This window comes from Doryrhamphus excisus, linkage group LG19 (genome assembly GCF_037039965.1).
Source record: "Doryrhamphus excisus strain RoL-2023G ecotype Guam linkage group LG19, RoL_Dexc_Guam_v1.1, whole genome shotgun sequence".
Lineage (NCBI taxonomy): Eukaryota > Metazoa > Chordata > Actinopteri > Syngnathiformes > Syngnathidae > Doryrhamphus > Doryrhamphus excisus.
The window spans coordinates 10,723,174-10,745,029 of NC_136375.1; the positions used below are offsets into that span (position 1 = coordinate 10,723,174).

The window sequence follows — 21,856 nt, forward strand, 5'->3', positions numbered from 1 at the left end:
CAGACAACTAAATTAGCCACAGGCACTTATCTTTAATTACGTGTCCAGGGGTGTGACCTTGTAGAAAATATCAAGCAGTAGGATGTTGGAACATGAGGATGTCGACATTTCCATGTTCTAGAGGCCATGCATGCAATGTGATTATTGGAATAAAAGTCGCACCAAAAGCTTGAGGTGTAACTGTGTTGTTTGTATGTAGCTTCTACTCTTGAACCACTACACACAAAAGAATGCACCCCTGCTGTGTTAACTGTGCTATTATTTTTATGAGAAATACACCGCATAGTAGTGCTGTAATTAAACCCCTTATAAAATGTTCTTCCACAGCTTGATGCACTCTGCAAAACAGCCACTGGAACGTGTTTCCATCAGTGGTTCCCAACTGGTTTGGCTGCGGCACCCGTCGTCGGCCCTCAAATGACAAGCAGGGACCCCAACTGTGGAAATTCTTCATCACAAAGTTCTCAAATATTTGACATTGCTGCACATGCAATAACAATATATCCTCATTGACCATAATATTAGATACACCGTTGCAATACAAGTTTCTGACACTGTCACCAATATGCGCTGACTGTGCACAATCTGCAATTGCATCAGGAAGCATAAATCCCACTGGTGTCTTCTTACGGCTAAGTGAGCAGACATGCGGTCACAATTTACAGTATGTGTATATACGTATACAAGCACACACGTCCCCTGCAGGAAGGCCACAAATTGTGCATTTCCGCTTACAAGCCAACTTCCTCTTCTGTCGTATTGTTCACATCAAGATAGCAGTTAATGTCAGAATTTATGACTTAACAGCACAGCTTTGCGATAACAAAAGCGCTGCATTCAGCTACTGGCAAGAGATTCATATTTACTTCAATTTTAGAACAAGGGGGCGTAACATTACAATTCGGTCTGGTTAGGTTTTTATCAACATTTGGGTTTCATAAAAAAATGAAAGGGGACCTATTTTTCTGCCCTATAAATGTCATTAGAATGTTGTATTCTCGTGTTAAAGTTTCAGAAAATTACACATTTGCACATTTGGACGTGAGCCCTAAAAGAAGTTTGGGATGGCTCAAAACGCTCCATTTGAAAAGGCATGGTAAAACCGTATATTTGTGACATCACAGAGGGGCGGAAGTCCTTATATGGTTCATAGCTAGGGAGCACTTTGGGCGTGTGACCAATCACAGCGGAGTGGGTATGCCAGGAGGCGGGCTGTGGGTGGAATAAATTTAAACAGACCGTTTTGGCAGTAAGGAATAGGTGCAGATTCTGCAAAATCTTAGAACTTTTTTGAGCGTGTTATTGTGTGTAGCTGCTCTATAGGAGACCACAACTCAATACAAAGGGTCGAAAAATAACTATAACAGTTTGTTCAACCTAGAGTTGAATTATCTTCTTCTGTGTTAGGCTAACGGCACAGTCTGGAGTCCGTTTTTTTTTTAGTAATCGTGATAAAGAACACTTAACATACCACTTACTGCAAGTTTCAACTTTAAAATAGTGATACTAGTGAACTCATGAAGTACCAGTATCATTTTATTGCAATAAAATATAACCATTATTTGTCCCACGGCAAAACTGTTCCTATTTTTCCAAGCCAAAGTTACATAAGCCAGCCCTGAGAGGATTGGAGGGGGGGTGGGAGAAAACACAGAACTGGCCAAGGAAACTCACAGGAACATTCCCTAAAGTGGCCAGCTGGGAACACATCATACGCTTTTTCCGAATATATATTTCACAGGTGGTTAGAACAGATGACCTCAGGCAGGGCGGCGCTGTGGTGAAAATCAAACAAACCCCACGTGTTGGTTTCCACGGCAGCATCACAGTGTAAACATGGAGAGACCGTTGTAATATTTACAGGCCAGGCCACACTTTCTCTTGGCAGAGTTCCACCCCAGCCATTGTTTCAATATATACTTTAAAATCCAAATTTTGCTACAGTGGTAGGTCACATGACCAGCTAAAAGGTAAGGTGTCTGGCAACCACCATGGATGTCTCCAAGTCATCGTGGTGGCTATAACAGGTAGGACTGGGTATGACGCAACAGTTTTCCAAGGTGAACTTAACCTTGATGGGAGTCAAGGCTCACTGCACGCACGCACACACACACACACACACAACAACAATCGCTGCCTTTCAAGGCATCAACCATTGTGCGTCACTAACTAAGTCCTCCTGCAAACAAAGACTCTCTCACAACCAAAGACAACTCAATCATATCCTCATTTTGCCGCTGTAGGTTGGAAAAGAATGCATAGAATTCCCATAATTCCCAAACACATTCCTCCCTCCCTCCAATGGTCACTTGTCTCGGCTTGCCCCAGCTGAGCTGCCGGGCCTTGTTGACACTCTTTACTCTCTAAGATCTGGCAATTTCACCACCACCATAAACATCAGAGAACAGCGCAGCAGCTTGAAAAGAACAACCAGGAAGTGTGTGTGTGTTAATTAGCTGGTCAGTTAACTGGTTAATTGGTTCTAGACCCAACCGCGATAAATGGCTTTCAACAAAGTAGGATTCAATATTAATAAATTGAATAGTTTGGTAAAAACCTGATTGTGGCATTCTAAGTACGATTTTTACCATTATTAGAGTCCTCCAGACATGAATTAACACCCCTATAGTCACATTTATACTTGTATTACGCCATATAGTCGGCAAAATAAGCTATCTCAGACAAGATAGACTTAAACGTTAGTAGTGGTGGTGGATGTCATCTTTACCTCACAAAATATAACATTACAGCCATTTGGAGACCAGTGGAGAATACTATTCTACTCTGTGTTCATTGTGATAAAAGTGTAATGCACTTTATTAACAAGCAGAGAACATTCCCACAGGAGCTGCTGTCAGACAGTCTCTAAACTGCTAACCCGCTGCTAGCATTCAGCAAACTGTCAACTCTAGCAAAACGAATAATTAATCTTTGAAAAACTGCAATAGACTGAGGTTACGTCGACTGTTTTAAGGTATATCTTGTCAAGGAACAATACTATTGAAATTGGATATACTGTATACTTCGGTATACACTGAAAATGAGTCAACACACAGCCAGCTGACAACACAAGTGGGTACACCTAGTCCACGTTGTATCCTTGGTGTCAATGTTTAGTGTCAGCACCATTGCCTTAATCCTCTTGGGTGTGGAATTCACCATAGTTGCTCAGGTTGATATTGGATTCCTCTTCCACTCTTCTGTGATGACATCACTGGTGGAGCCGGTGAATGTGAGGCACCTTGCACTCATCCACCACCCTTCCTTTTGGACTCCTCGTGTTTCAGCTTCATCGTGTCACAATGTATGTTTTCCCTCAATGAACTGCAGCACCCTTGTTCCCAGCAGCACTCGTGCAGCCCAACTGTATGCAAAACACAATTATATTGTGTTGCCAGCTATGTAGACAATGGCTGTGTGTCGAGCCATTTCCAGTGGATCATACATCTATACTGCTATACAAGCTGTACACTGACTACTCCAAAGTATATCCAAGTTGTAGATAGAAGCTCCTGGATGCGATCATTCCTGCAGAAGACTCGTTAAAAGTTCCTACCTCCGAGTCTGAGCCCATGTTCTGCCATCTTTCAGCACAGATCACCAAAATAAGGAGCCAAAAGTACGACTACATGATAGATTGGGACATTCCAGCCCTCTGCTCGTTCCTTGACCAGACAGCGGGAAGAATGCAACAGCAAAGAGCAGAGAGGCACAACGGAACAGAACAGGACAGGACAGGCCAAGGGGTGGGGGAGTCATGATGCACCATGGGATGAGGTTGGGGAGGGATGAACACAGATAAAGTCAGTGTTCAGAGGCAGCCCAGCATGCAACAGGGTGGAATGAAGAGCTGCAGCAAGATGGTTGAAAAGATCAACACGCAGACACAACACACAGGACGACTGATGCAAAGTTTGCAGCTCGCGTGTAGCGGACGACAACACGGAACCGTGCACACTAACACACCATTTTGTGAGACTTTAATTTTACCGTGCAGGCTTTAAAATTCTCCCCTCTCACTTACCAAGAAGCAGACTTATTTGAGGTTTTCGTTTCCTCCTGAAGACGCTGCGCTTTCTCCATGACATCCACTTACTTAAATTCATGTCAGAAAGCATCAAACAACAAAACCAAAAGAGGAAGACAAGGTGGTTGGTAGGAGAGGGGACGACAGTAAAAAGCGAAAGAGGAAGTAGCGGTCCACCTAGAGCTGTTTATATTTGGGGTTCCTGAGCCCCCACCCACCCCCACATGCAAACACCTGATGTTGTCGACAACTGGTTCTCCCTTAGAATAATAACAACAAAAACACGACCCACGCTGACCTCCATCCTTGCATGTTTTGTTTCCAACGATATTTTCTGTGCAAAAGCCGTAAAGTAGCATTGTGACATTTCTGCAGATTCTGCAGCTCCATTTGTTCACAGCAGCAACTGAACAAACAAGCCAGTTCCCACAGTGAAAGTGAAATAGAGGTTGGGAGTTGGGGAGGGGGTGTGAATTTTTCCTGTGTTTTGTATTCTCTCTTCCTTTCCTCGACATAGAGGAAGCAGTTGAGGAAAATCATAAGACTGCAGAGAGCAGTGACTAGCCGTGGAGTGAAAGCGGGCTAGGAGAGTGTGGTAAAGGAGGAAGGACTCCAGAACTGAAAATAATGGAATTTCCATTGGACTGAATTAGTCATGCAGGCTTCCCAAACCTCCGTCGCTCAGCAACTTGACAGCATCAAGCCTGTAGATGTTCAAACAAAGCAGTGAGACGAAGAAGAAACTTTAACTCGGTCCATCTATACGTAAACAAACAGGTGGCGGCATAAGCAAGCTTTTCTTCCTGTCACTCCCACACACCAGTGACCTGGCACCACAAAAACGAATATTAATTATGACTTACTGTACATAAGATACAAATCATTTCTCTCTGACATTCATTAATTCATTTTCTACCGCTTTTCCTCACGAGGGTCGGGGGGTGCTGGAGCCTATCCCAGCTGTCTTCGGGCAAGAGGCGGGGTACACCCTGGACTGGTCGCCAGCCAATCACAGGGCACATATAGACAAACAACCATTCACACTCACATTCATACCTATGGACAATTTGGAGTGGCCAATTAACCTAGCATGTTTTTGGAATGTGGGAGGAAACCCACACATGCACGGGGAAAACATGCAAACTCCACACAGAGATGGCCGAAGGTGGAATTGAACCCAGGTCTCCTAGCTGTGAGGTCTGTGCGCTAACCACTAGACCGCCGTGCCGCCCTCTGACATTCAACATATACAAAGTGCATTCAATCTATTGTGCTAGTTTGATGCTAATTTACACTGAAAATCCCATATACCCGCTAGGAATAAGCAATAGAGCTTTACATTGCAATTTTGAACACCTCCAAATGTAACATGTAATATACATGATGAAGCATACGAAGCACAACATACTTTCAAACTTGCAAACTTTCTATGTATAGGATGCCAGAAAACCACTGAATCATAGTCATCAAACAAAGAGGGGTCGTCTTATATTCAGTGTAATACAGTAACCTCTGGCTCACACTGGATCCGTTGCGGCAGCGGTCCTGATCCAATCCGTTTTGCCGCAAAGTGGCACTCACACTGGCTCCAGTAGGCACTGTTGGGAGCATCTTGCAAACATCAGCCATACTTAGCCTGCACAGCCGCAGTGTCGTAGATATGGGACCGGAGTTCAGAGTTCATGCATATAGCTGTATTTGTGCACCGTGATTGTCGGTGATAACTAAAAGAGACCCAGTGAGCTCAAACATCCAGTTTGTAAAGTCAGGAGACAGACCAAACTGACACACTTTTGACTTCATACATCTTTTTTCATGTTTGTTAATAGGTTCGTTTTTACAGACGACTCTTTTAAAGTCTGTACATGCAAGTGGTCACATTACTGAGGCTTTTTTGTGTTTCCAGACAACCAGAGACACACACCGTTTTTTTTTTTTACCCATTTTAAGGTACAAGTTAAGACAGAAGTGCTCTTCTGTGACCGAAATCCAAAAAAGGGAAAGATAGGGCATATTCAGTCCCCATGAGGAGAAGCCCCACCACAGTTTGAAAGAGTTAACCTGCACGCTGTATCTTTCTCTCTCTCTCTCTGTTTTTTGTTTTAGTAAATCCTGTCATGCGAGGGGTCAGAAGGTGGATTGGGAAACGTGGCTCGGGAGCCCTAATGAGCTTGCATCGGTGGGGAGGGTAGAAATGTGGGGAACACACTCACATGAACTATGCATGTCTTGGAACAACCAGCAGAGGCGCTGTTGTGCTTGACAGATACATTTGATAACCACCACCTTCCATTATAGAAAGTAATGACAACACTCAAACCAAAGCCAATGCAATTGCTCCTAACATCATTGATGATCATGATTGCACCATTTGTTCTGGCATGGAAACAAGAGTTCGGAGAGGGATGCTCCCATTTTCTTCAAAAAAAAAAAAAAAAAGTAGCTGTCGGTCTAGTCAAATGCTCATCCCGAGTATTATCCCTATAGTGCTTCTGTTTTGCTCCCCTATCTCAAAATATCAAAAGGCACCAGGACTCACTCACACACTTTAACAGCAACACAGAGGAAAAGAACTCAAGGTCATAACATCCAAAAACAAAAGTGGGCGGCTGCTGTGAGAAGCATGATTATTTCTGTTTGCATGCACACACCTATCAACACTTGAATAGGCCTGATGATCAGGTGGCAGATGGTTTCAATATTTCACCTAGATATTCATGAACAAGCAATCCATCCACACACACACACACACACACAGCAGCTGGAACACATCCAAAGACATGATCCACCCAGACACCAGAAATCTTCAAGCCGCACCCTCCATTTGGCGACAATCATGTTCCTCTTCTCAGCTGCAGCGTCGTCATTGTGTTTCACGTCACACCCAAACGTAAAAGTACAAGCAGATGGCAAAATATCCACTAAGCTGAGTGGCAAGACAGAGAAAAAAAAAGACAGGGTCAGGTTCCAATTCCAATTCCCCAAAGTCTATTATGCTTTTTCTTTGTTTTATTTTATTTTTTGAAATGCTGCTGGGCATTTGGTTAAATTTCCTTCAACGATTCATTGGGAAAAGATTGCGTAGATGTTGCTTAACCAAGTTCTACCACTTATTTGGACAGCAAACTAGCTTAGCCTGAACCAAAAGTATCTGTGGGTTGAAGTCGCAGAGTACATCTCCTTTATACAACAACTGCTTGAGGACGTGATTAATCAAGTCAGGAGGTGGCACAATTAATCGATTATCCTCCAAATATTTTGGTATTTGATTTTTTTTTCTTAAATAATCTCTTAAATACTCTTCCTAAACATACTCATCCTAATATTATGACTTATATTTTGACTTAATTTCAATAATATTGTGACTTTTTCCCCAAACAAATTTTCCAGAAATTAAAATTTTTTTTGGTTTCACGTCATATTACGGCTGATACTTTTTCTCGAACTTTTTTCTCTTAATATTTGGACTTTATTCTTGAATATTACTGTTGATTTTTCCTTTTGGTGTTCTTGGTAATTATACTTTTATAATGTTCTGCTGACCAAAAATGGCCCTCGGCGCACACTTTGAACACCCCGGTCTCGGCCATAACCTACGGGTGTCCATAATGTTTTCCACCAATGTTGGAGACTTGGACACTGAATTACGGCCAATCTCACTTATGGAGGATCAGTATCGCAATCGGCAGCATAAACTAGCATGCCTAGTACATATGTATCCATGTACTGCATGTATTGTCAACTACTGCATGTATTGTTTCTAAATCCACAGTAGGAGTTCAACAGCATCCCAGAAAGGAGTGTGTCTGCGAGCAGCTAGAGCACTGTCAACAAACCTCCCTGTGGTGAAAGAGCAGAGTCCTTCCCCCCAACATAACATTTAGCTCCCAAACACCTGCTGCATTGTGGGATTGAATAACAAGTTTCCGGATATATACACAGTACTGTATGTCACTCAACAGCCATTTATTTGCATGAAGTATGTATGGACCGCAGCTTAGATAAAGAAAATTCCAAATAAGAGAATGAATGGGCTCGTCCAAAGATCAGGATGACCATAGATGACATTCTGTCAATCAGTAATGATGCTACTATGTGTGTTTTGTTAAAGGGCTCGTCTCAGCTGCAAAAACATCCGTCCACCTGCCCACCACACACACACACACACACACACACCATCTACATTAAACATACATGCACTGCAGTTTGAAGCTGTGACTAAACAATCCCAACACACACACACACACACACACTGTTGACCAACTTTTCCTGTAAATTGGTTGATGTGTTTTGGTGTCAGCAACTAAGAATAGGTGCCAAATTTTCACCCTTGCTTTGCCATTAAAGAAAACATTACTTTGGGAAGGGTTGCTAGGAAACCCGAATCTTGGAGAGGGCAGCCATTGTGGTCTGGACACAAACGTAAATTACAAAGTGCGTCGGGACTGAGGAATTCCTGGCGTGGACTCAACTTGCTTTCTGATGCAGAGAGTGCGATAGAATAGGAAAAACTAGTTCACAGCTGAGTGGGAAAGCATATTTGTATTCAAGTAGCGGCTTTTATTGTTGTATGTACAGTATGAGAGTCCAGTCATCTGTTAGGCATCTTGCTGTGTCTTTGTGCCTGAAGAGTATTATAATGGCTACATTTAAGGTGAGGACTTTGAACGCATCCCCATTCCTCTATCTCTACTTCCCAACAGGAAGTGATCCCATGAGTGGGTGTTTTATGTCATCACGTTTTCAAGACAATGGAGCAAAATCTTTAGTTAAAGCCAAAAACGCAGCAACATACCTGATCTGGACTTAATGATGTCACTGAACTCCTCGTTGGCTCCGCCCTCTGCCATGTCGCCAAGCGACGCCATGGCACAGATCAATCTGAGGTTTGATTGTCCGTTACCTGCAAGTAGAAATTAATATTAAACTTTGATACACCATCACATCAACTCATTTACAACTCAGAAAAAAAAGACAAAAAAATAGCTTGAATGAAGATTGCGTGAGCATTGAAAGGATGACTTCCTGTTCTGTCATCATGGTTGATAAGGACACACTCATGAAGACACAGCCTTAGGCTGACACTCTTGGAATGCATACACGAGGGTAACAATTGTGAGTTGTTATTGCAACATCAAAGTGTCCATTGTTTGAATGGTTGGCGACTAAAAGTCCCATATTACAATACTTTTCAACTACCTTAAACAAAGCCTAGGTCCCAACCGGTCGTACGGGCTCCTATGGACGGTCTATGTGCAAGAACATGCAAGAAAAGCATGCAGGGCGGGCGTGTGACTTGCTGATTTTCAAGCCATAGACTGGCTGCAGATGTTCTTTGTCATGTCAAACAAACTCTCTGGCCACTAATGTTTTTGTCCAGGTTACAAGACACATTTACACACTTCATATGTCTTTGTGTGTCTTTCATACCTTCTTTTGATGTCAGGTTTGGGCAAAATGTACATTTTTTCATGCGTCAAACTTCAGACTCTGTATGTGTCATGTATCTACCACATACGTCTATAGTGCAGAACATGCAAACTCCACACAGAGATGGCCGAGGGTGGAATCAAACTCGGGTCTCCTAACTGTTAACTGTGAGGCCTACACGCTAACCACTCGTTCTCCATACCGTGAGAACATCATGATAATGCCTATTTGGCATAACTGTGGACCTTTAAGAGCTATTCTTGGGGTAAAATCACCCATCCATCTTTTTCCGCTTATCCGAAGATGAGTCGCAGAGGCAGCAGCAGCCTAAGCCGAGAAGGCCGGACGTCACCATCTACTTTGTGCGGATCTCTGACGTCCCAGGTCCATTCTCTCCCCCAGTCCTGGATCTTCCCAGAGGCCGCCTAACAGGTTGTACGTGCCCTGATACCTCCCAGACGCCTCCCTGGCATTCTAACTAGATGTCTGAGCTACCTCACCCGGCTCCTCTCCATGTGGAGGAGCGAGTTTTTCCCGGATGACAGTGTTTCTCATCCTACACTAGAAGAAGTGACCAAAATGACAGGATGATTTCAGAATGAGCGTCCTCCATGTGGTGGCTGGGCTGTTCCTTAGAGTCAGCACTCTTTGGGTACGTAATGGGTTTAATTGACATGTTGACCTTAATTGACCTTCATTTTTGGGGCTTTTTTATATATATTGTTACAGTTTTACATGTCTAAACTGGTTGACCATGAAAGGAGACACTTTCTGGGTGATGCAAGAACCCAAAATAGCACCAAAGACAGGCATGATAATGTAAACACGTAAGAAGCAAACAGTGAGGGGGCTCCAGGGATGTTATGAGGGGAGCACATAGGTGCCCTGTGATGGGAGTGGTCCTCCCCAGAGCCTTCATATCAGCATCTGTCTAACATGAAATAAAAGGAGATGTCTTTTGCAGGAGGGTGCCTCCAGGTCTCTGGTGGGCTGAGCACCTCTACTTTAAGACGTGGATGAAGTGGGATGTCTGAGTATATGTTTTTAATTTTAGTTTAATTCTTGATACTTTATGGATTATGTTTTTTTGTGAAGCAGTGAAATTTCCCACTTTGTTCAGAGGTCCTTGAACGCACGATCGGTATCAATATCAGTATAGGGAACACAGGCTGTGTGCTTACTTTGCTGTATGACCCAACCTTAGTTTGCCTGCACAAAAATCTGATTTCTGGCTCTTCCAGACTCTGTTTACCCTCCCACTGCAAGAACTCATCAAATACATTCGTTTTTCTATTGACAGAGCGAAAGTTAGCTTAGCAGGTTTGGAAAAAAATGCTTTTCTTCATTTTCCTCAAGCTGCTGTGCCTCCCTCGAGGTCCTCTGGGTTTTAAAATCACTGCTTCGAATTTACTTTCCCTTTAATTTGTCACAAGTCCAGTTCCTTTTCGTAGGATACTCTTAGGGTTGGCTACAAAGTGACACACAAGTGACGGGAGACAACCGTTGCAGTACTTACTTAATTTCTAAATGAGAAGAATGCATGACCTGTAGGGTAAATGTGAAGGTTTAAATTGATGCATTTAATTACTTTATCACCCAAAAAAGACACTCACCTCTGCTGTCACCAGCGAGTAAGAAGACTGGTTCCGTCTGCCACTAATTAAATCCAAACCGAACGAGTATGTCCAAAAAGTGAGAAGTGGAGAAATGGCAAGTGTAAAAGTAAACCTTTCTGTAGAGGATTTAAGCCATTTGGGTGCATTAAAACTCTCTTTTCCACGCTCAGTAATTCACGAGAAACTCCCAAAGCACATCCACGACAAGTATGCCTGAAAATCCCAAACTCGTACGCCTTTTTCGTGGTAATCCAGCGGGTGAGGTGTTGAAAAGAAACAAGAAGCTGGCCTGTTTGGAAATGAAAAGTTTTTTGTGCATGTGGAGAAAGCAGCGACTCCTAACTTTGTTCCTGTTAGTGTTTTCAGCCTTTTGGCGACAATCGATTGTCAAGAAATGGAAACAAAGCGGAAGTGTTGTGGTGTGTTTTTCAAAGTAAAATACAAAATGGCTCGTGACGGTGAAAATGATAGTTTTGCCGAGCAGCGACTCACTCCTTAGTTGTGCTACACTAGTTCTACAATACTTCTAATTATTTACTCATCATTTCATATATAGTACGATATTAGAGTCATGTTTAAAATTTATTTTGAAAATACAGACAGGAAGCACAATGCTGGACACTGACACTTGGCTTACATGACATTTTTATCTGCAAGCTTTCCCCCCTGGGCTGCAGAAGTTTTCCCAACGCCACGATGCTAACATGGCGCAGCGGGTATTACGTCACGTAAACATGCGATTCCCTAAAAAAAAACATTTTGAAATAAGAACAATGACAATGTGTTTTCCAGCATAAATATAATCTTAAAATATTGGTACCGCCTAGGCCTAAAGATTCAAACAAACAACATTCAAACTTTATGACAATAACATTTATTTTGCAGCAGGTGTGCAACACAAACATAACTCAAACAACAGATAAACACCACAAGACACATTCAAACAATATACCAGCAAATATTGTCAGCCAATTCCTATTCCTTGTGCATGGGCTTTTATTGTGCAAATCAACAGTGCCACCAGTGAGTGAATTAGAAAGACACTAAATTATACAGTAGATCCCTTCCAGATAGTGTCTGCAGCTTTGTGGACCACGCACAAATGTTGATCATCCATTGTCAGGCCTCCACCATCTCAGTTGTCAAGGTTCCTTTGTGGAAACAGCTCGGTTTTCACATACTAGACATACATTTGACCCGGAAGACGTATCATGTAACACATCCCTCTCTGAACAGTGTGCAGCCAATCAGTCACATGAACGCATACTATATATATGTAGTCAAAGCTATTTGAAACAATATTAGAAACAATGTGAATTTATACATTAACGTATTAATGACCACAATATTAAATAATATCAGTGTATCAGACATGTTTTAATCACTTTGCACAAGTTATTCTCAGGTATTTCCTTGTGGAAAATGCACAAGAATGCTTCTTATTGCTGTGAAATTCAACGTGCGAGCCAAAAACAGCAAAGAACTCCAATATGGCCCCCTTGTGTTCACATGATGTAATTACGCCCAAAATAATGTGATTTTGTGAAATGTTATTAAAAGTATGCCGGTATTGTGTTTGTATAGGCATAAATCCAGTCTTTAATTAACAATTTCAGTTTGAATTGGAGATATTGAAGCCACTAACGCAGTATAAGCACAAAAGCATGTGTGAAGCATTCCCAACTAAGAATGAGTCGGAGTTTCCATCTTCGTGCGGAATGTTTAGATTATCGACAAGGTCATAGGTGATCATACTGCTTTATAGCATATAGAAATGTAGTCTCAAAACAATTGTTACCAGGAGTGGGGTTCGAACCCACGCGGACATATGTCCATTGGATCTTAAGTCCAACGCCTTAACCACTCGGCCATCCTGGTACATTGCAGCTGTTTTCAGCTGTTGTAAAATATAAACTATAAATACACCCATGCGATGATTACGGTTTAAATTATTCTTAATCCTTAGCTGTCTACAGCAGAATCGCGTTGAAGACAACGGCTATTATTAGCAGCTAGCAGCTAACTTGTCGAGAAGAAGAAAGACGACGACTTGAAAATGTCGACGCTTCTTCTTCGGCAATATATGAACCCACAGGATGAGCTAAATTGGGCTAGATGTCTTTAACAATGTCAATTTTATCAAACCCATATTGTACTTGGTCCGCTTCGCGGCTCTCTTCGCCTGAGACAGCGCAACATAACCTAGCAAGTCACCACAGTGTGCTAGTAGTAGTGCCTGTAGTGCATTTGATGACATGCGTGAGAAGTTTCTCGAACTTACTAGACAGTTACAGTTTAGCGCTAATGCTTGTTTTACTCCAGGGAGGCGCTCACATTTTTGGAAAGCGTTGAAACACTATAATCTATGGTAGGCGTACTTTTTAGAGTTTTTAGGAATTTCCTGTAAAAACACTGGTCAAAGATCCTCTATATCACATTGCCTTCTGCAAAACGTTGGTCAAAGATTTATATGCAGTGTGTTGTGCTGATGACAAAGATTTCGAGTATCAACTGAATAGTAATTAATATAATCATAATAATTTCATCCACCAATCATTGCACTGTTTTAATTAAATGCTTGAGACATTTCTCTTAAAAAAAACAGAAATCATTTACAATGAAAAGGGGGGCTGTCAGGGAAACAAAATGGCCTCTCAGTACTACACAAAGGTATAGCACTCAAAATATTACCAATATAAACAACAGACACAGCATTGGAAATACACAATTAAATACATTAACTGTGTTTATTTACAACTGTTTTTTTACAGTTTGGTATTCCCAACAGCAGTCTTTTTAACTCTTTAGCTTTAGCCTTAGCTTTAGCTTTAGCCTTTAGCTCTTCTAGCATCATGTGTTTCATTTTGAAACTACAGTGAGGAGTTTTTAAGAAAACAGGTAAAACCAGGAACAAATCTTTATGTCATACGGGACAGGGTGGCTTGTTGCTGCTACTCCTGGATATAAGTTCATTGCATACCATTCTTACCATTACTAATACCAATTAAAACAAGGGTAAAGCCCAAATCAAATAATTCTGTCTAAAAATAATGGACAAATGGATATAACAAACCAAACCTACCTTATGTACGCTCCATTTATGCTGACTCACTTCGTCCGAGCCACATCGGATGAGAGCGTTCTATCGTTTCAATGGAAGCATGTTAAGTGCGCCTCTTCCCTTCACAAGTGTGGAAGTCCCACTCTTGACAAGTCACTCGTCTTGATTGGACAACGCTTTTTGATTGGACAATGCGTTTAATGTGCGTAAGTAGGTTCCATTCAAAACTCGTTCAGCCTGTTTTATCGCGCCAATCCATTCTGGTCATGTGGAGAAATTTTGCAGTCCAATTCGTTAAACACCTAACGATCACAGCCCGTATGCCGTATTGGAAAATGATGAACTTGGTGAGATTGAATCAGCAGTGCTCTTTGGAGTGTAGTAGTGCTCTCAGGTTTCCCAATGTAACAATACATTGCAGATTTAACTGAGGTAAATCCTTGGTGACAGGCCCCATCTACAGTAGTACATGATATTTTTCCAAAATCCAGAGAGAGTTATGTTCCAATGGAGATTGGGACCCAGAGGTGTATTAACAAAGATTTCCTGACATAAAATTCTGTTGGTCATGGAAACCGGTGGTACTTGTTTTTTGGGGGGGGGTGGTACAAGTTTATTTTTAGAGGCATCAGTCTTATGTTTAGAATCTATTCCTTTGTTTCATGGGGTTGACGTCAAGGCTCCCAAGACCATGCATTTATGGAGCATGGAGTCATTCTGGAACAGAAACCTTGACAGGCCAACTGACATCAGACCGGCCGCCATCTGCAGTTCAAAACTTGGCATCGACTAACATTTTTGCAAGCAACAGATCCCTGAAAACAGCAGAGAGTTCTTAGTAGTCTGCGGTCCTGACCTATAGAGGATCTTTCACCTGTTTATGACTTTCTAAATACAGGGTCAGGAAAAATGATCTGACACATTTGTAGGTTAAATAAAAGGCAAATAAAGTAAAATACATATAATGCCATTTTGCCTTGTTTCTTTATAATGCCATTGTTTTTCGTTTCTCTTTCAGTTGCTGCCATGAATTGGACTGGTGAGCATCGTGCTTTCATTGTGGAAATGTTTAGCAAAACAAACACATCTGTAACCGCAACACAATGAGCGTTCCGTTTGCACTTCGATCTTGGTAGACATGATCTCGTACCAGCTCCAAACACCATCTTGTTATGGGTTTCCAACTTCAGAGCTACTGGATCTGCATTGAAACCAAAATCTACCAGCCGACCTTGCACCGCTAGAACTGATTTAATTTTTAAAACATAATGAAACAGAATGGCATTATATGTACTTTTCGAAAATAAAAACACTTTTTTTGTTTCTTGACTTTATTTGCCTTTTATTTAACCTACAAATGTGTCACATAATTTTGCCTGACCTTGTACAAGCTTTACCATTATCAGAGCCCGTAGACATGGAATAACACCCCTAAAGTCACTTTTACGCTCTGATTATTCTTTGTTTACACCACATTAATACAACTAATACAACTGACTCCTAAAAACAGCACAGCTCCTGTTATTGACTATAGACAACCTTTGACTTGTGTTTTCGCAACAGACCTCTAAAAAAAAAATCAGAGCCCTTCTGTCATATTCTGTAGCAGCATGTGCAGAATCTTTGATAGATTGCTTTTTTAAATTCATGACTTTAATATTAGCCATATTAGCCCGTTGGTGGGGTAAATGTGTGGCAGAAAGAGGATATAGAAAATAAGAACCCGGTAAAAGTAGGCTGGAAATGTGTCCCCCAAAACAATGTAGTAGAATAGCCCCAGCATCAGCCAGTATAATGATTGAGTGATGTGTCCCAACAATGTCTATGGAAGAAGAACAAACAGTCTGTGAATCTTCCAAAAGGGACTTTATTGTCTCCAACAAGGAAAACATGGGCAAAGCTGCTGAAAAGGATTTTTTCTCTTGTACTGCAGGGCCTTCTTGAGCTGGACGTTGACTTTTTCAGTATAGTTCTGAGTCTTACACACGTTGGCCTCAATGTTATTGAGCATGGAGCACTGCTCTTCCATTTGCATAGCAATTTCCAGGAACAGTTCATGGACTTCCTTGAGCCTGGCCTCCAATGCCACTAGTTCATTGTGTCGGTCTTTGATTTCGCTCAGCGCCCAGCGGGATGAGTGATTCTGCTGCGTCTGCAGGCTCTGGGACAACTCGTTCCAGCCATCACATCCTTTGTCGACAATGAGATCCAGTTGCTGATCAGAGATTTTAGTCCCTAATATGGAGGCCTGGCGCTGGATTCGGTCTCTACAAATGGTCCTCTGCATTTCCTCTGCCTGGTGGTAGCTCCTCATGGCGGCTTGGAAGGCGCAGCTGAGCGAGTCGCACTGCATGGCGGCGATGCGGCTCGCAGCTGAATTTGGTCCCCCGTTTTTCTGCAGCTTTTTGCTTTCCTCACTCAGCGCCAGGAGGCGAGCATATAAGTTCTGCCCATGCTTCTGTATCCCCTTGGCGATGCCGTCGGAGTCTTTTTTGAGTGCAGAGAAGTGGCGGACCGTGGTGCGAAAGCGTTCATTGTTTTTATTCAGGCGCTCCACCTCCAAGAGGAGCAAGGAAATCTCTTTGCGTATGGACTGGGCTTCCTTTAGGATGCTGTCAATTTCTACAGAGTTCTCAAACACGACTGCTTCTTGATGGATGGTTAGCTTGCTCTCGTCGTATTCAAAGTCAAGGTCATCGGCCTGCTCCTCGCTCACATTACGCAGCCTCTCCAGCATGTCCCGCATTGTGCCTGTGAAACACAGTTATTGTTATTGTTATTGTTCTCACTTCTATTGCTTCTGATGCTACCAGCTTGTTTCCAAGCCATTACATTTTAGGAACATGGCTATATTGTTTTTCATTCATTCATTCATTTTCTACCGCTTTTTCCTCACGAGGGTCGCAGGGGTGCTGGAGCCTATCCCAGCTGTCTTTGGGCGAGAGGCGGGGTACACCCTGGACTGGTGGCCAGCCAATCACAGGGCACATATAGACAAACAACCATTCACACTCACATTCATACCTATGGACAATTTGGAGTCACCAATTAACCTAGCATGTTTTTGGAATGTGGGAAGAAACCGGAATACCCGGAGAAAACCCACACATGCATGGGGAGAACATACAGCTATATATTGTTTTATTATTTCTTAATTTTGTTATTTTTCCAGTAAGACCAGGAGTGTCACGAGCCACTAAGTTCATGAGACGATACACACAAGATGAGATTTTATTTTTAAGAAAAGTGAAATAAAAATATACAACAATATACATGCAATCTCTTCTGCACTACACTGTGTGTATGCTACCAGCCCCGCCTCCACCCACTGAGACTGTATTATTTTAGGCATAATTAAACACGTTGTCTTCGGTTATAGATATTATGAGACTATAGGTAGTATTTTGTAATGCAAGTGTTTATCTCCGTACAGAGGAATACTTTAAATGTGTTGAAATAAGGCATTTTGAAGAACTTTTCGAGTACTATTTGAGTGTTCTGGTTTTTGGTATGGTCACCCTACTCCAAAATATATCCACATTTATTTTTATGCTCAAGAATATACAGAATACTGTCATGAAAATACTGTCATGTTTGAGCTGTGTACTCACTTTGTGAGATCATGTTTATGTAAAAAAACATTTCCTCATACCCAAAAAACCCCTAATTGGACTCATCTTAATGTAGTTTCCCAAAAGGAAAAACAAGCAGAATGACTCAGGAGTCACCACATGTTAAAACAATAAAGCAAAATGTAAAGGTCTTATTTAACTTACCTTTCTCGGATTATTTCTATCCCAACGACTCTAGTGAGCATGTCTCCATGAGTGCTGAGGAAAGAAGTCAGTCTGGTGTATATGTCAATAGCCTAGGCCCTCCCACTGCCGCACGTAATACTTCCTGGAAGACTTAGCTTTTCTTTTTGCTTTAGCATAGTTTTATACATACAAGGCAGTCAAAGACAGGGTGAACCGGTTCACCAAACCTGTCATCGTCACACGGAGAGGAATGTTTTCTGGCTATTCTGACAATGTATTGTTGCTGTATTTGTCCAATGGTGAGCTGCGTTTGGATGTAGGACATTTAAAAAGATTTACTACACTGCCTTGTCTGAGGGGTTTCAATCACTTGAGTGTGTCTTTCCAATATTTTAATACACAGGTTCAAATCAAAAGAGACACATATATGACACATTTCTTTACATGCGGCACAGGAATTAATAGGGAATTCAGGTTAAAGAGAGCAGCAATAATTTAAAAAGTCAGAAAGAGACAAGCACCTTTCCAGTGCGATGGACATTAAAAAGCATTTGTGCTATTATACACAGTGATTCCATGTCTCGACAGTGCATTTAAATAAAAGGATCACGCACTTAAACTTTGCTTTAGCGAGCAGACCAAGTTACAATTGGAATTTTTTAAATGATCTGTTGTGTTTTTCAGAATTTCCCCAGTTTCCTGGTTTGAGGGACCTGTTCCAAACCACAGTGACAAACATTTGATGTATTTAACTTCCTGGAGAAACGAAAATAGGTCTGCTGCTCTATGCTGGTTAATCGAAGCATGGGAAGCAACTACAAAACATCTTCCTAAAGGGATTGTTCCTGTCGTGGCGCTTGGCCTTGCCCAGTTTGAAAAGGGAGTCTTGTAAGTACTCGTCTGTTTTCTGCACATTGGTCTGGATGGAGTCCAGCATGGGGCCCTGCTCCTCCACCAGCAAGGCGACGTCAAGGAAGATCTCGTGGACCCCCTTGATGCGGTTCTCCAGGTCCAGCAGCTCCTGGTGGCGCGTTTCGATCTGAGACAGTGCCGAACGGGCCGTCTTGCCCTCCGCCATGATGTTGTCGGTAAAGATGTTCCAGTGACCTTTCTCGATCATCTCCTCCACCTCATCGCCCGTCACATCACGGCCCACGATCGACATCTGCCTCTGGATCTGGGCTTTGCAGTCGTCACGGTAGCTCATCTCCGCCGCGTTGTAGTCAAACATGGTGTCGCGGAGGCCATTACTCAGGCAGGCGTACTGTGTTCTAGCGATGCGAGCGATGGCGGAATTGGAGCCGTGCTCTTCTTCTAGCTTGTAGGCTGTGCTGTCCATGTCCCGCAGGTGCGACAACACGCGCTCAGCCCGAGTCTTAATATCACCACCTATGGCGTTGGCGTCCTTTTTGATGATGCTCATGGTGCTGACACCCTGGTGGATGCGAGAGTTCTGCTCCCTGAGCCTTTTCACCTCCAGGCGAATGAGCTGGACGTCCTTGTGGATGTCCTGTGCCTGGGAAAAGATCTTGGCCATATCGGGGCTGTTGTCAAACACCACCGCTTCATGGGGAAGCTCATCCTCCAAATCCACGTTGCTGAGAGTGTCTGATCCGACAGACTCGGCGGACTCCTTTCGCTCCTCATGGCTGCTGGACAACTCCTGCATGTAGCTCAGTCTGTCCCTCATGGTTAGGCTGGAATACAAGAGATGATGATATTTAGTCTTTGCTTGTCTAACACAATATTTGGACATGGTCTTTGTGGTTCAACTATGCATCCACTTCAACCAAAGACACGGGCAGGACACTGAGGGCAGAAAGACAATGGACCACTGCAGCAAAGCCAAGACTGTGGAGTATAAAAGCGCTAGAGCCAAGGCTAAGGTGCATTAGCATGATTGGATTTCAAGTAATCAATCATCAGAGTATTATAGCACACTTGGTTATGCCAGTGGAAAAAGTGTGATATTGTGTTGTGGAAAAACAGGCCTTAGCTATAGAAATGTTAGCTCAGGGTGTCTGAACTTTTTACACTGAGGGCCACATGGTGAAAAATGAATGGGCCACTTTGATATTTTGTAAATGCTAAGAAGCTATATATATTTCAAGAAAAAAAAACTCAGTTTTGTGTTTTAGGTGAAAAAGCCTATTATTAGTATTCACTTAATTATGACTTTTTAAAGAATGTCTTTTTTCAGCAATACTTCAACTTTATTCCACTTAAATGACGTCCTTGTAAAACTATGACTTTTTCTTTTTAGTTTAACAAATAAATAAAAAAAAAAACAGCCCCGGCCTGTACTTTGGACACCCCTTGGTTAGTATATGGCTTGTGTCAATAGGATACATGTTAAAATAGGGGAATAAAATACTTAAATTCTGTTGTCTCCACAAGAAATCAGGCTAGCTTTAAGGCCTTCTTCCTTCCTTCAGGTTGAACTCTCCTGGCACCGGCCTAACAGGTTCTAAAGAGAATACTTTTAAGGTGTTGCTCCTCACCAAACAAGTTCCTGTCTCTTGTGACTGACGTCTTTGCCCAAGCAGTCGTTGAAACTTCTAATCAGACACGAGCATCACACTCAGAAGACACTATATATATTTTAATATATTATAATGTACGACTATTTTGTATATGAAGATGGACTCCACTCTTGGAAAACCCACTGATGCTGCATATAAGTCAGCGTGTTGCAAATACTGGAATAAAATGATGACATGAGAATTGAATGTTAGCTTGTGATTTTTTTCGAGATAAAAACAGGTTTCACCCAAGATACAGTTTGTGCTTCATATTTATATACACACACAACAGTAATTTGGGCTCTAAAAATTGAATGTCCTTATTATTCTGTCAGCAATTGTACTGTTGTATTGCTTATTTATTTGGCTTTCTTTGTATTTTCAACTAAAGCATATTGGTGTTGCCATTACTTTAAGTTGATGCAAGTTCCTAGTGAGAAGCTACAACAAAATCACACATCTGAAATGCAATGAAAAAAATGAATTTCTGTATAATAAAGTCAAATGTCATACCTGGTTTGCTGGGTATCACACTTTGGTCTTAATAGTGTCTGTGTTGCCTCAGCACCATTCTATGAATGAATGAAGAGCCGCCTGGAGGGGGCCGGTGAGGAGCAACAATGGGCCCCCCCTGCATGCATGCGTGCCGCAGCCTATCTGTGACTTTGGACAGGTAAGGGTGCAAATCGACGTCTGAGTCAGGAATGAAGCCCAGTCGGTTTGTGACGCTGCAAGACTTCAGCAGCCCGGAACAAAGGTGTGCTCAACTGGAGCACCCAGTGGATAAATTGTGGGGTGTTTTGGGGTGAAATCATTATTACACTCGCACAAACTGACTCCCCCCCCCCCCCCATTTGTTGTTAAAGTGGTCTGTTTTGATGACGAATGTGCTGCAGCTAAATGATATGTGACTTTTGTAACCACGCCCAATTGAGCCCACGTGCATTCATTAAAACGTAGCCTTAACAGTTTATTTAATTTGGCAGAAATGTGTTTTGTAAAGAGTAGCTATCAAGAGCAGTGTGGTGCTTTTTTGTTTTGTCTGGTTATTAGTTGTAGGTGATACCTCTAAGTAGATTCAAAATAAATATTTTATTAATCTAATATCGTTAGCCTAATGTGACCTCCTTCCTGGGGAATGTAACAGCGAGCTTCTTTGGCTCATCAAGTTGCTGCGTTCAAAGGATACTCGTACATAGGAAATATATAGACGGTTAGGTTGTCCACTATCAGAGTAAATACGTGTTTATTTGATAAATATTTACATAATCAATAGAAAGGGAGATATACTCACGACGTTGATGATATATTATACACACAGTTCAGAAATGCTGTATTAATGTTAAGTTCTACACGTAATAACTCACGCTTCACTTCATTGATCTGCTTTGTGGTTTATGCAATTCGACTTTGAATAAAAACATAAAACAATTGTTTTTTCT

At 42.1% G+C, this 21,856-nt stretch overlaps 3 protein-coding genes and 1 non-coding gene across 4 annotated transcripts in view; all 4 read right to left on the bottom strand.

Annotated features, from left to right (window-relative positions):
• The window catches only part of utrn (utrophin), a 117,286-nt gene extending 105,837 nt beyond the window's left edge, over positions 1-11,449 (bottom strand). Inside the window, exons 1-2 of the mRNA XM_058055990.2 lie at positions 11,071-11,449; positions 8,823-8,930 (exon numbers count right to left, since the gene is read on the bottom strand). Coding sequence (XP_057911973.2) covers positions 8,823-8,895 — 73 coding nt within the window. The 5' untranslated portion in view covers positions 8,896-8,930; positions 11,071-11,449. The remainder of the gene's footprint in view (positions 1-8,822; positions 8,931-11,070) is intronic.
• A 1,419-nt stretch (positions 11,450-12,868) lies between these two features.
• Positions 12,869-12,951, bottom strand: trnal-uaa (transfer RNA leucine (anticodon UAA)). The gene has a single exon. It is a non-coding gene; the product is annotated as a tRNA-Leu (tRNA).
• A 2,512-nt stretch (positions 12,952-15,463) lies between these two features.
• On the bottom strand, positions 15,464-18,137 carry LOC131107658 (syntaxin-11-like). Its single transcript, XM_058057883.2, has 2 exons — positions 17,911-18,137; positions 15,464-16,885 (listed from the first exon to the last, which is right to left on the bottom strand). Exon 2 carries the CDS (start codon positions 16,878-16,880, stop codon positions 16,002-16,004), a length of 879 nt encoding a protein of 292 aa, XP_057913866.2. The 5' UTR covers positions 16,881-16,885; positions 17,911-18,137; the 3' UTR covers positions 15,464-16,001.
• A 132-nt stretch (positions 18,138-18,269) lies between these two features.
• stx11b.1 (syntaxin 11b, tandem duplicate 1) lies at positions 18,270-21,246 on the bottom strand. The gene is made up of 2 exons (XM_058057882.2): positions 20,928-21,246; positions 18,270-19,589 (listed from the first exon to the last, which is right to left on the bottom strand). Exon 2 carries the CDS (start codon positions 19,580-19,582, stop codon positions 18,686-18,688), a length of 897 nt encoding a protein of 298 aa, XP_057913865.2. The 5' UTR covers positions 19,583-19,589; positions 20,928-21,246; the 3' UTR covers positions 18,270-18,685.
• Positions 21,247-21,856: the final 610 nt, after the last annotated feature.

Coding starts and splice junctions, on each gene's coding strand:
- LOC131107658 (XM_058057883.2), bottom strand. CDS start 16,880: ATGCGGGACATGCTGGAGAGGCTGCGTAATGTGAGCGAGGAGCAGGCC.
- stx11b.1 (XM_058057882.2), bottom strand. CDS start 19,582: ATGAGGGACAGACTGAGCTACATGCAGGAGTTGTCCAGCAGCCATGAG.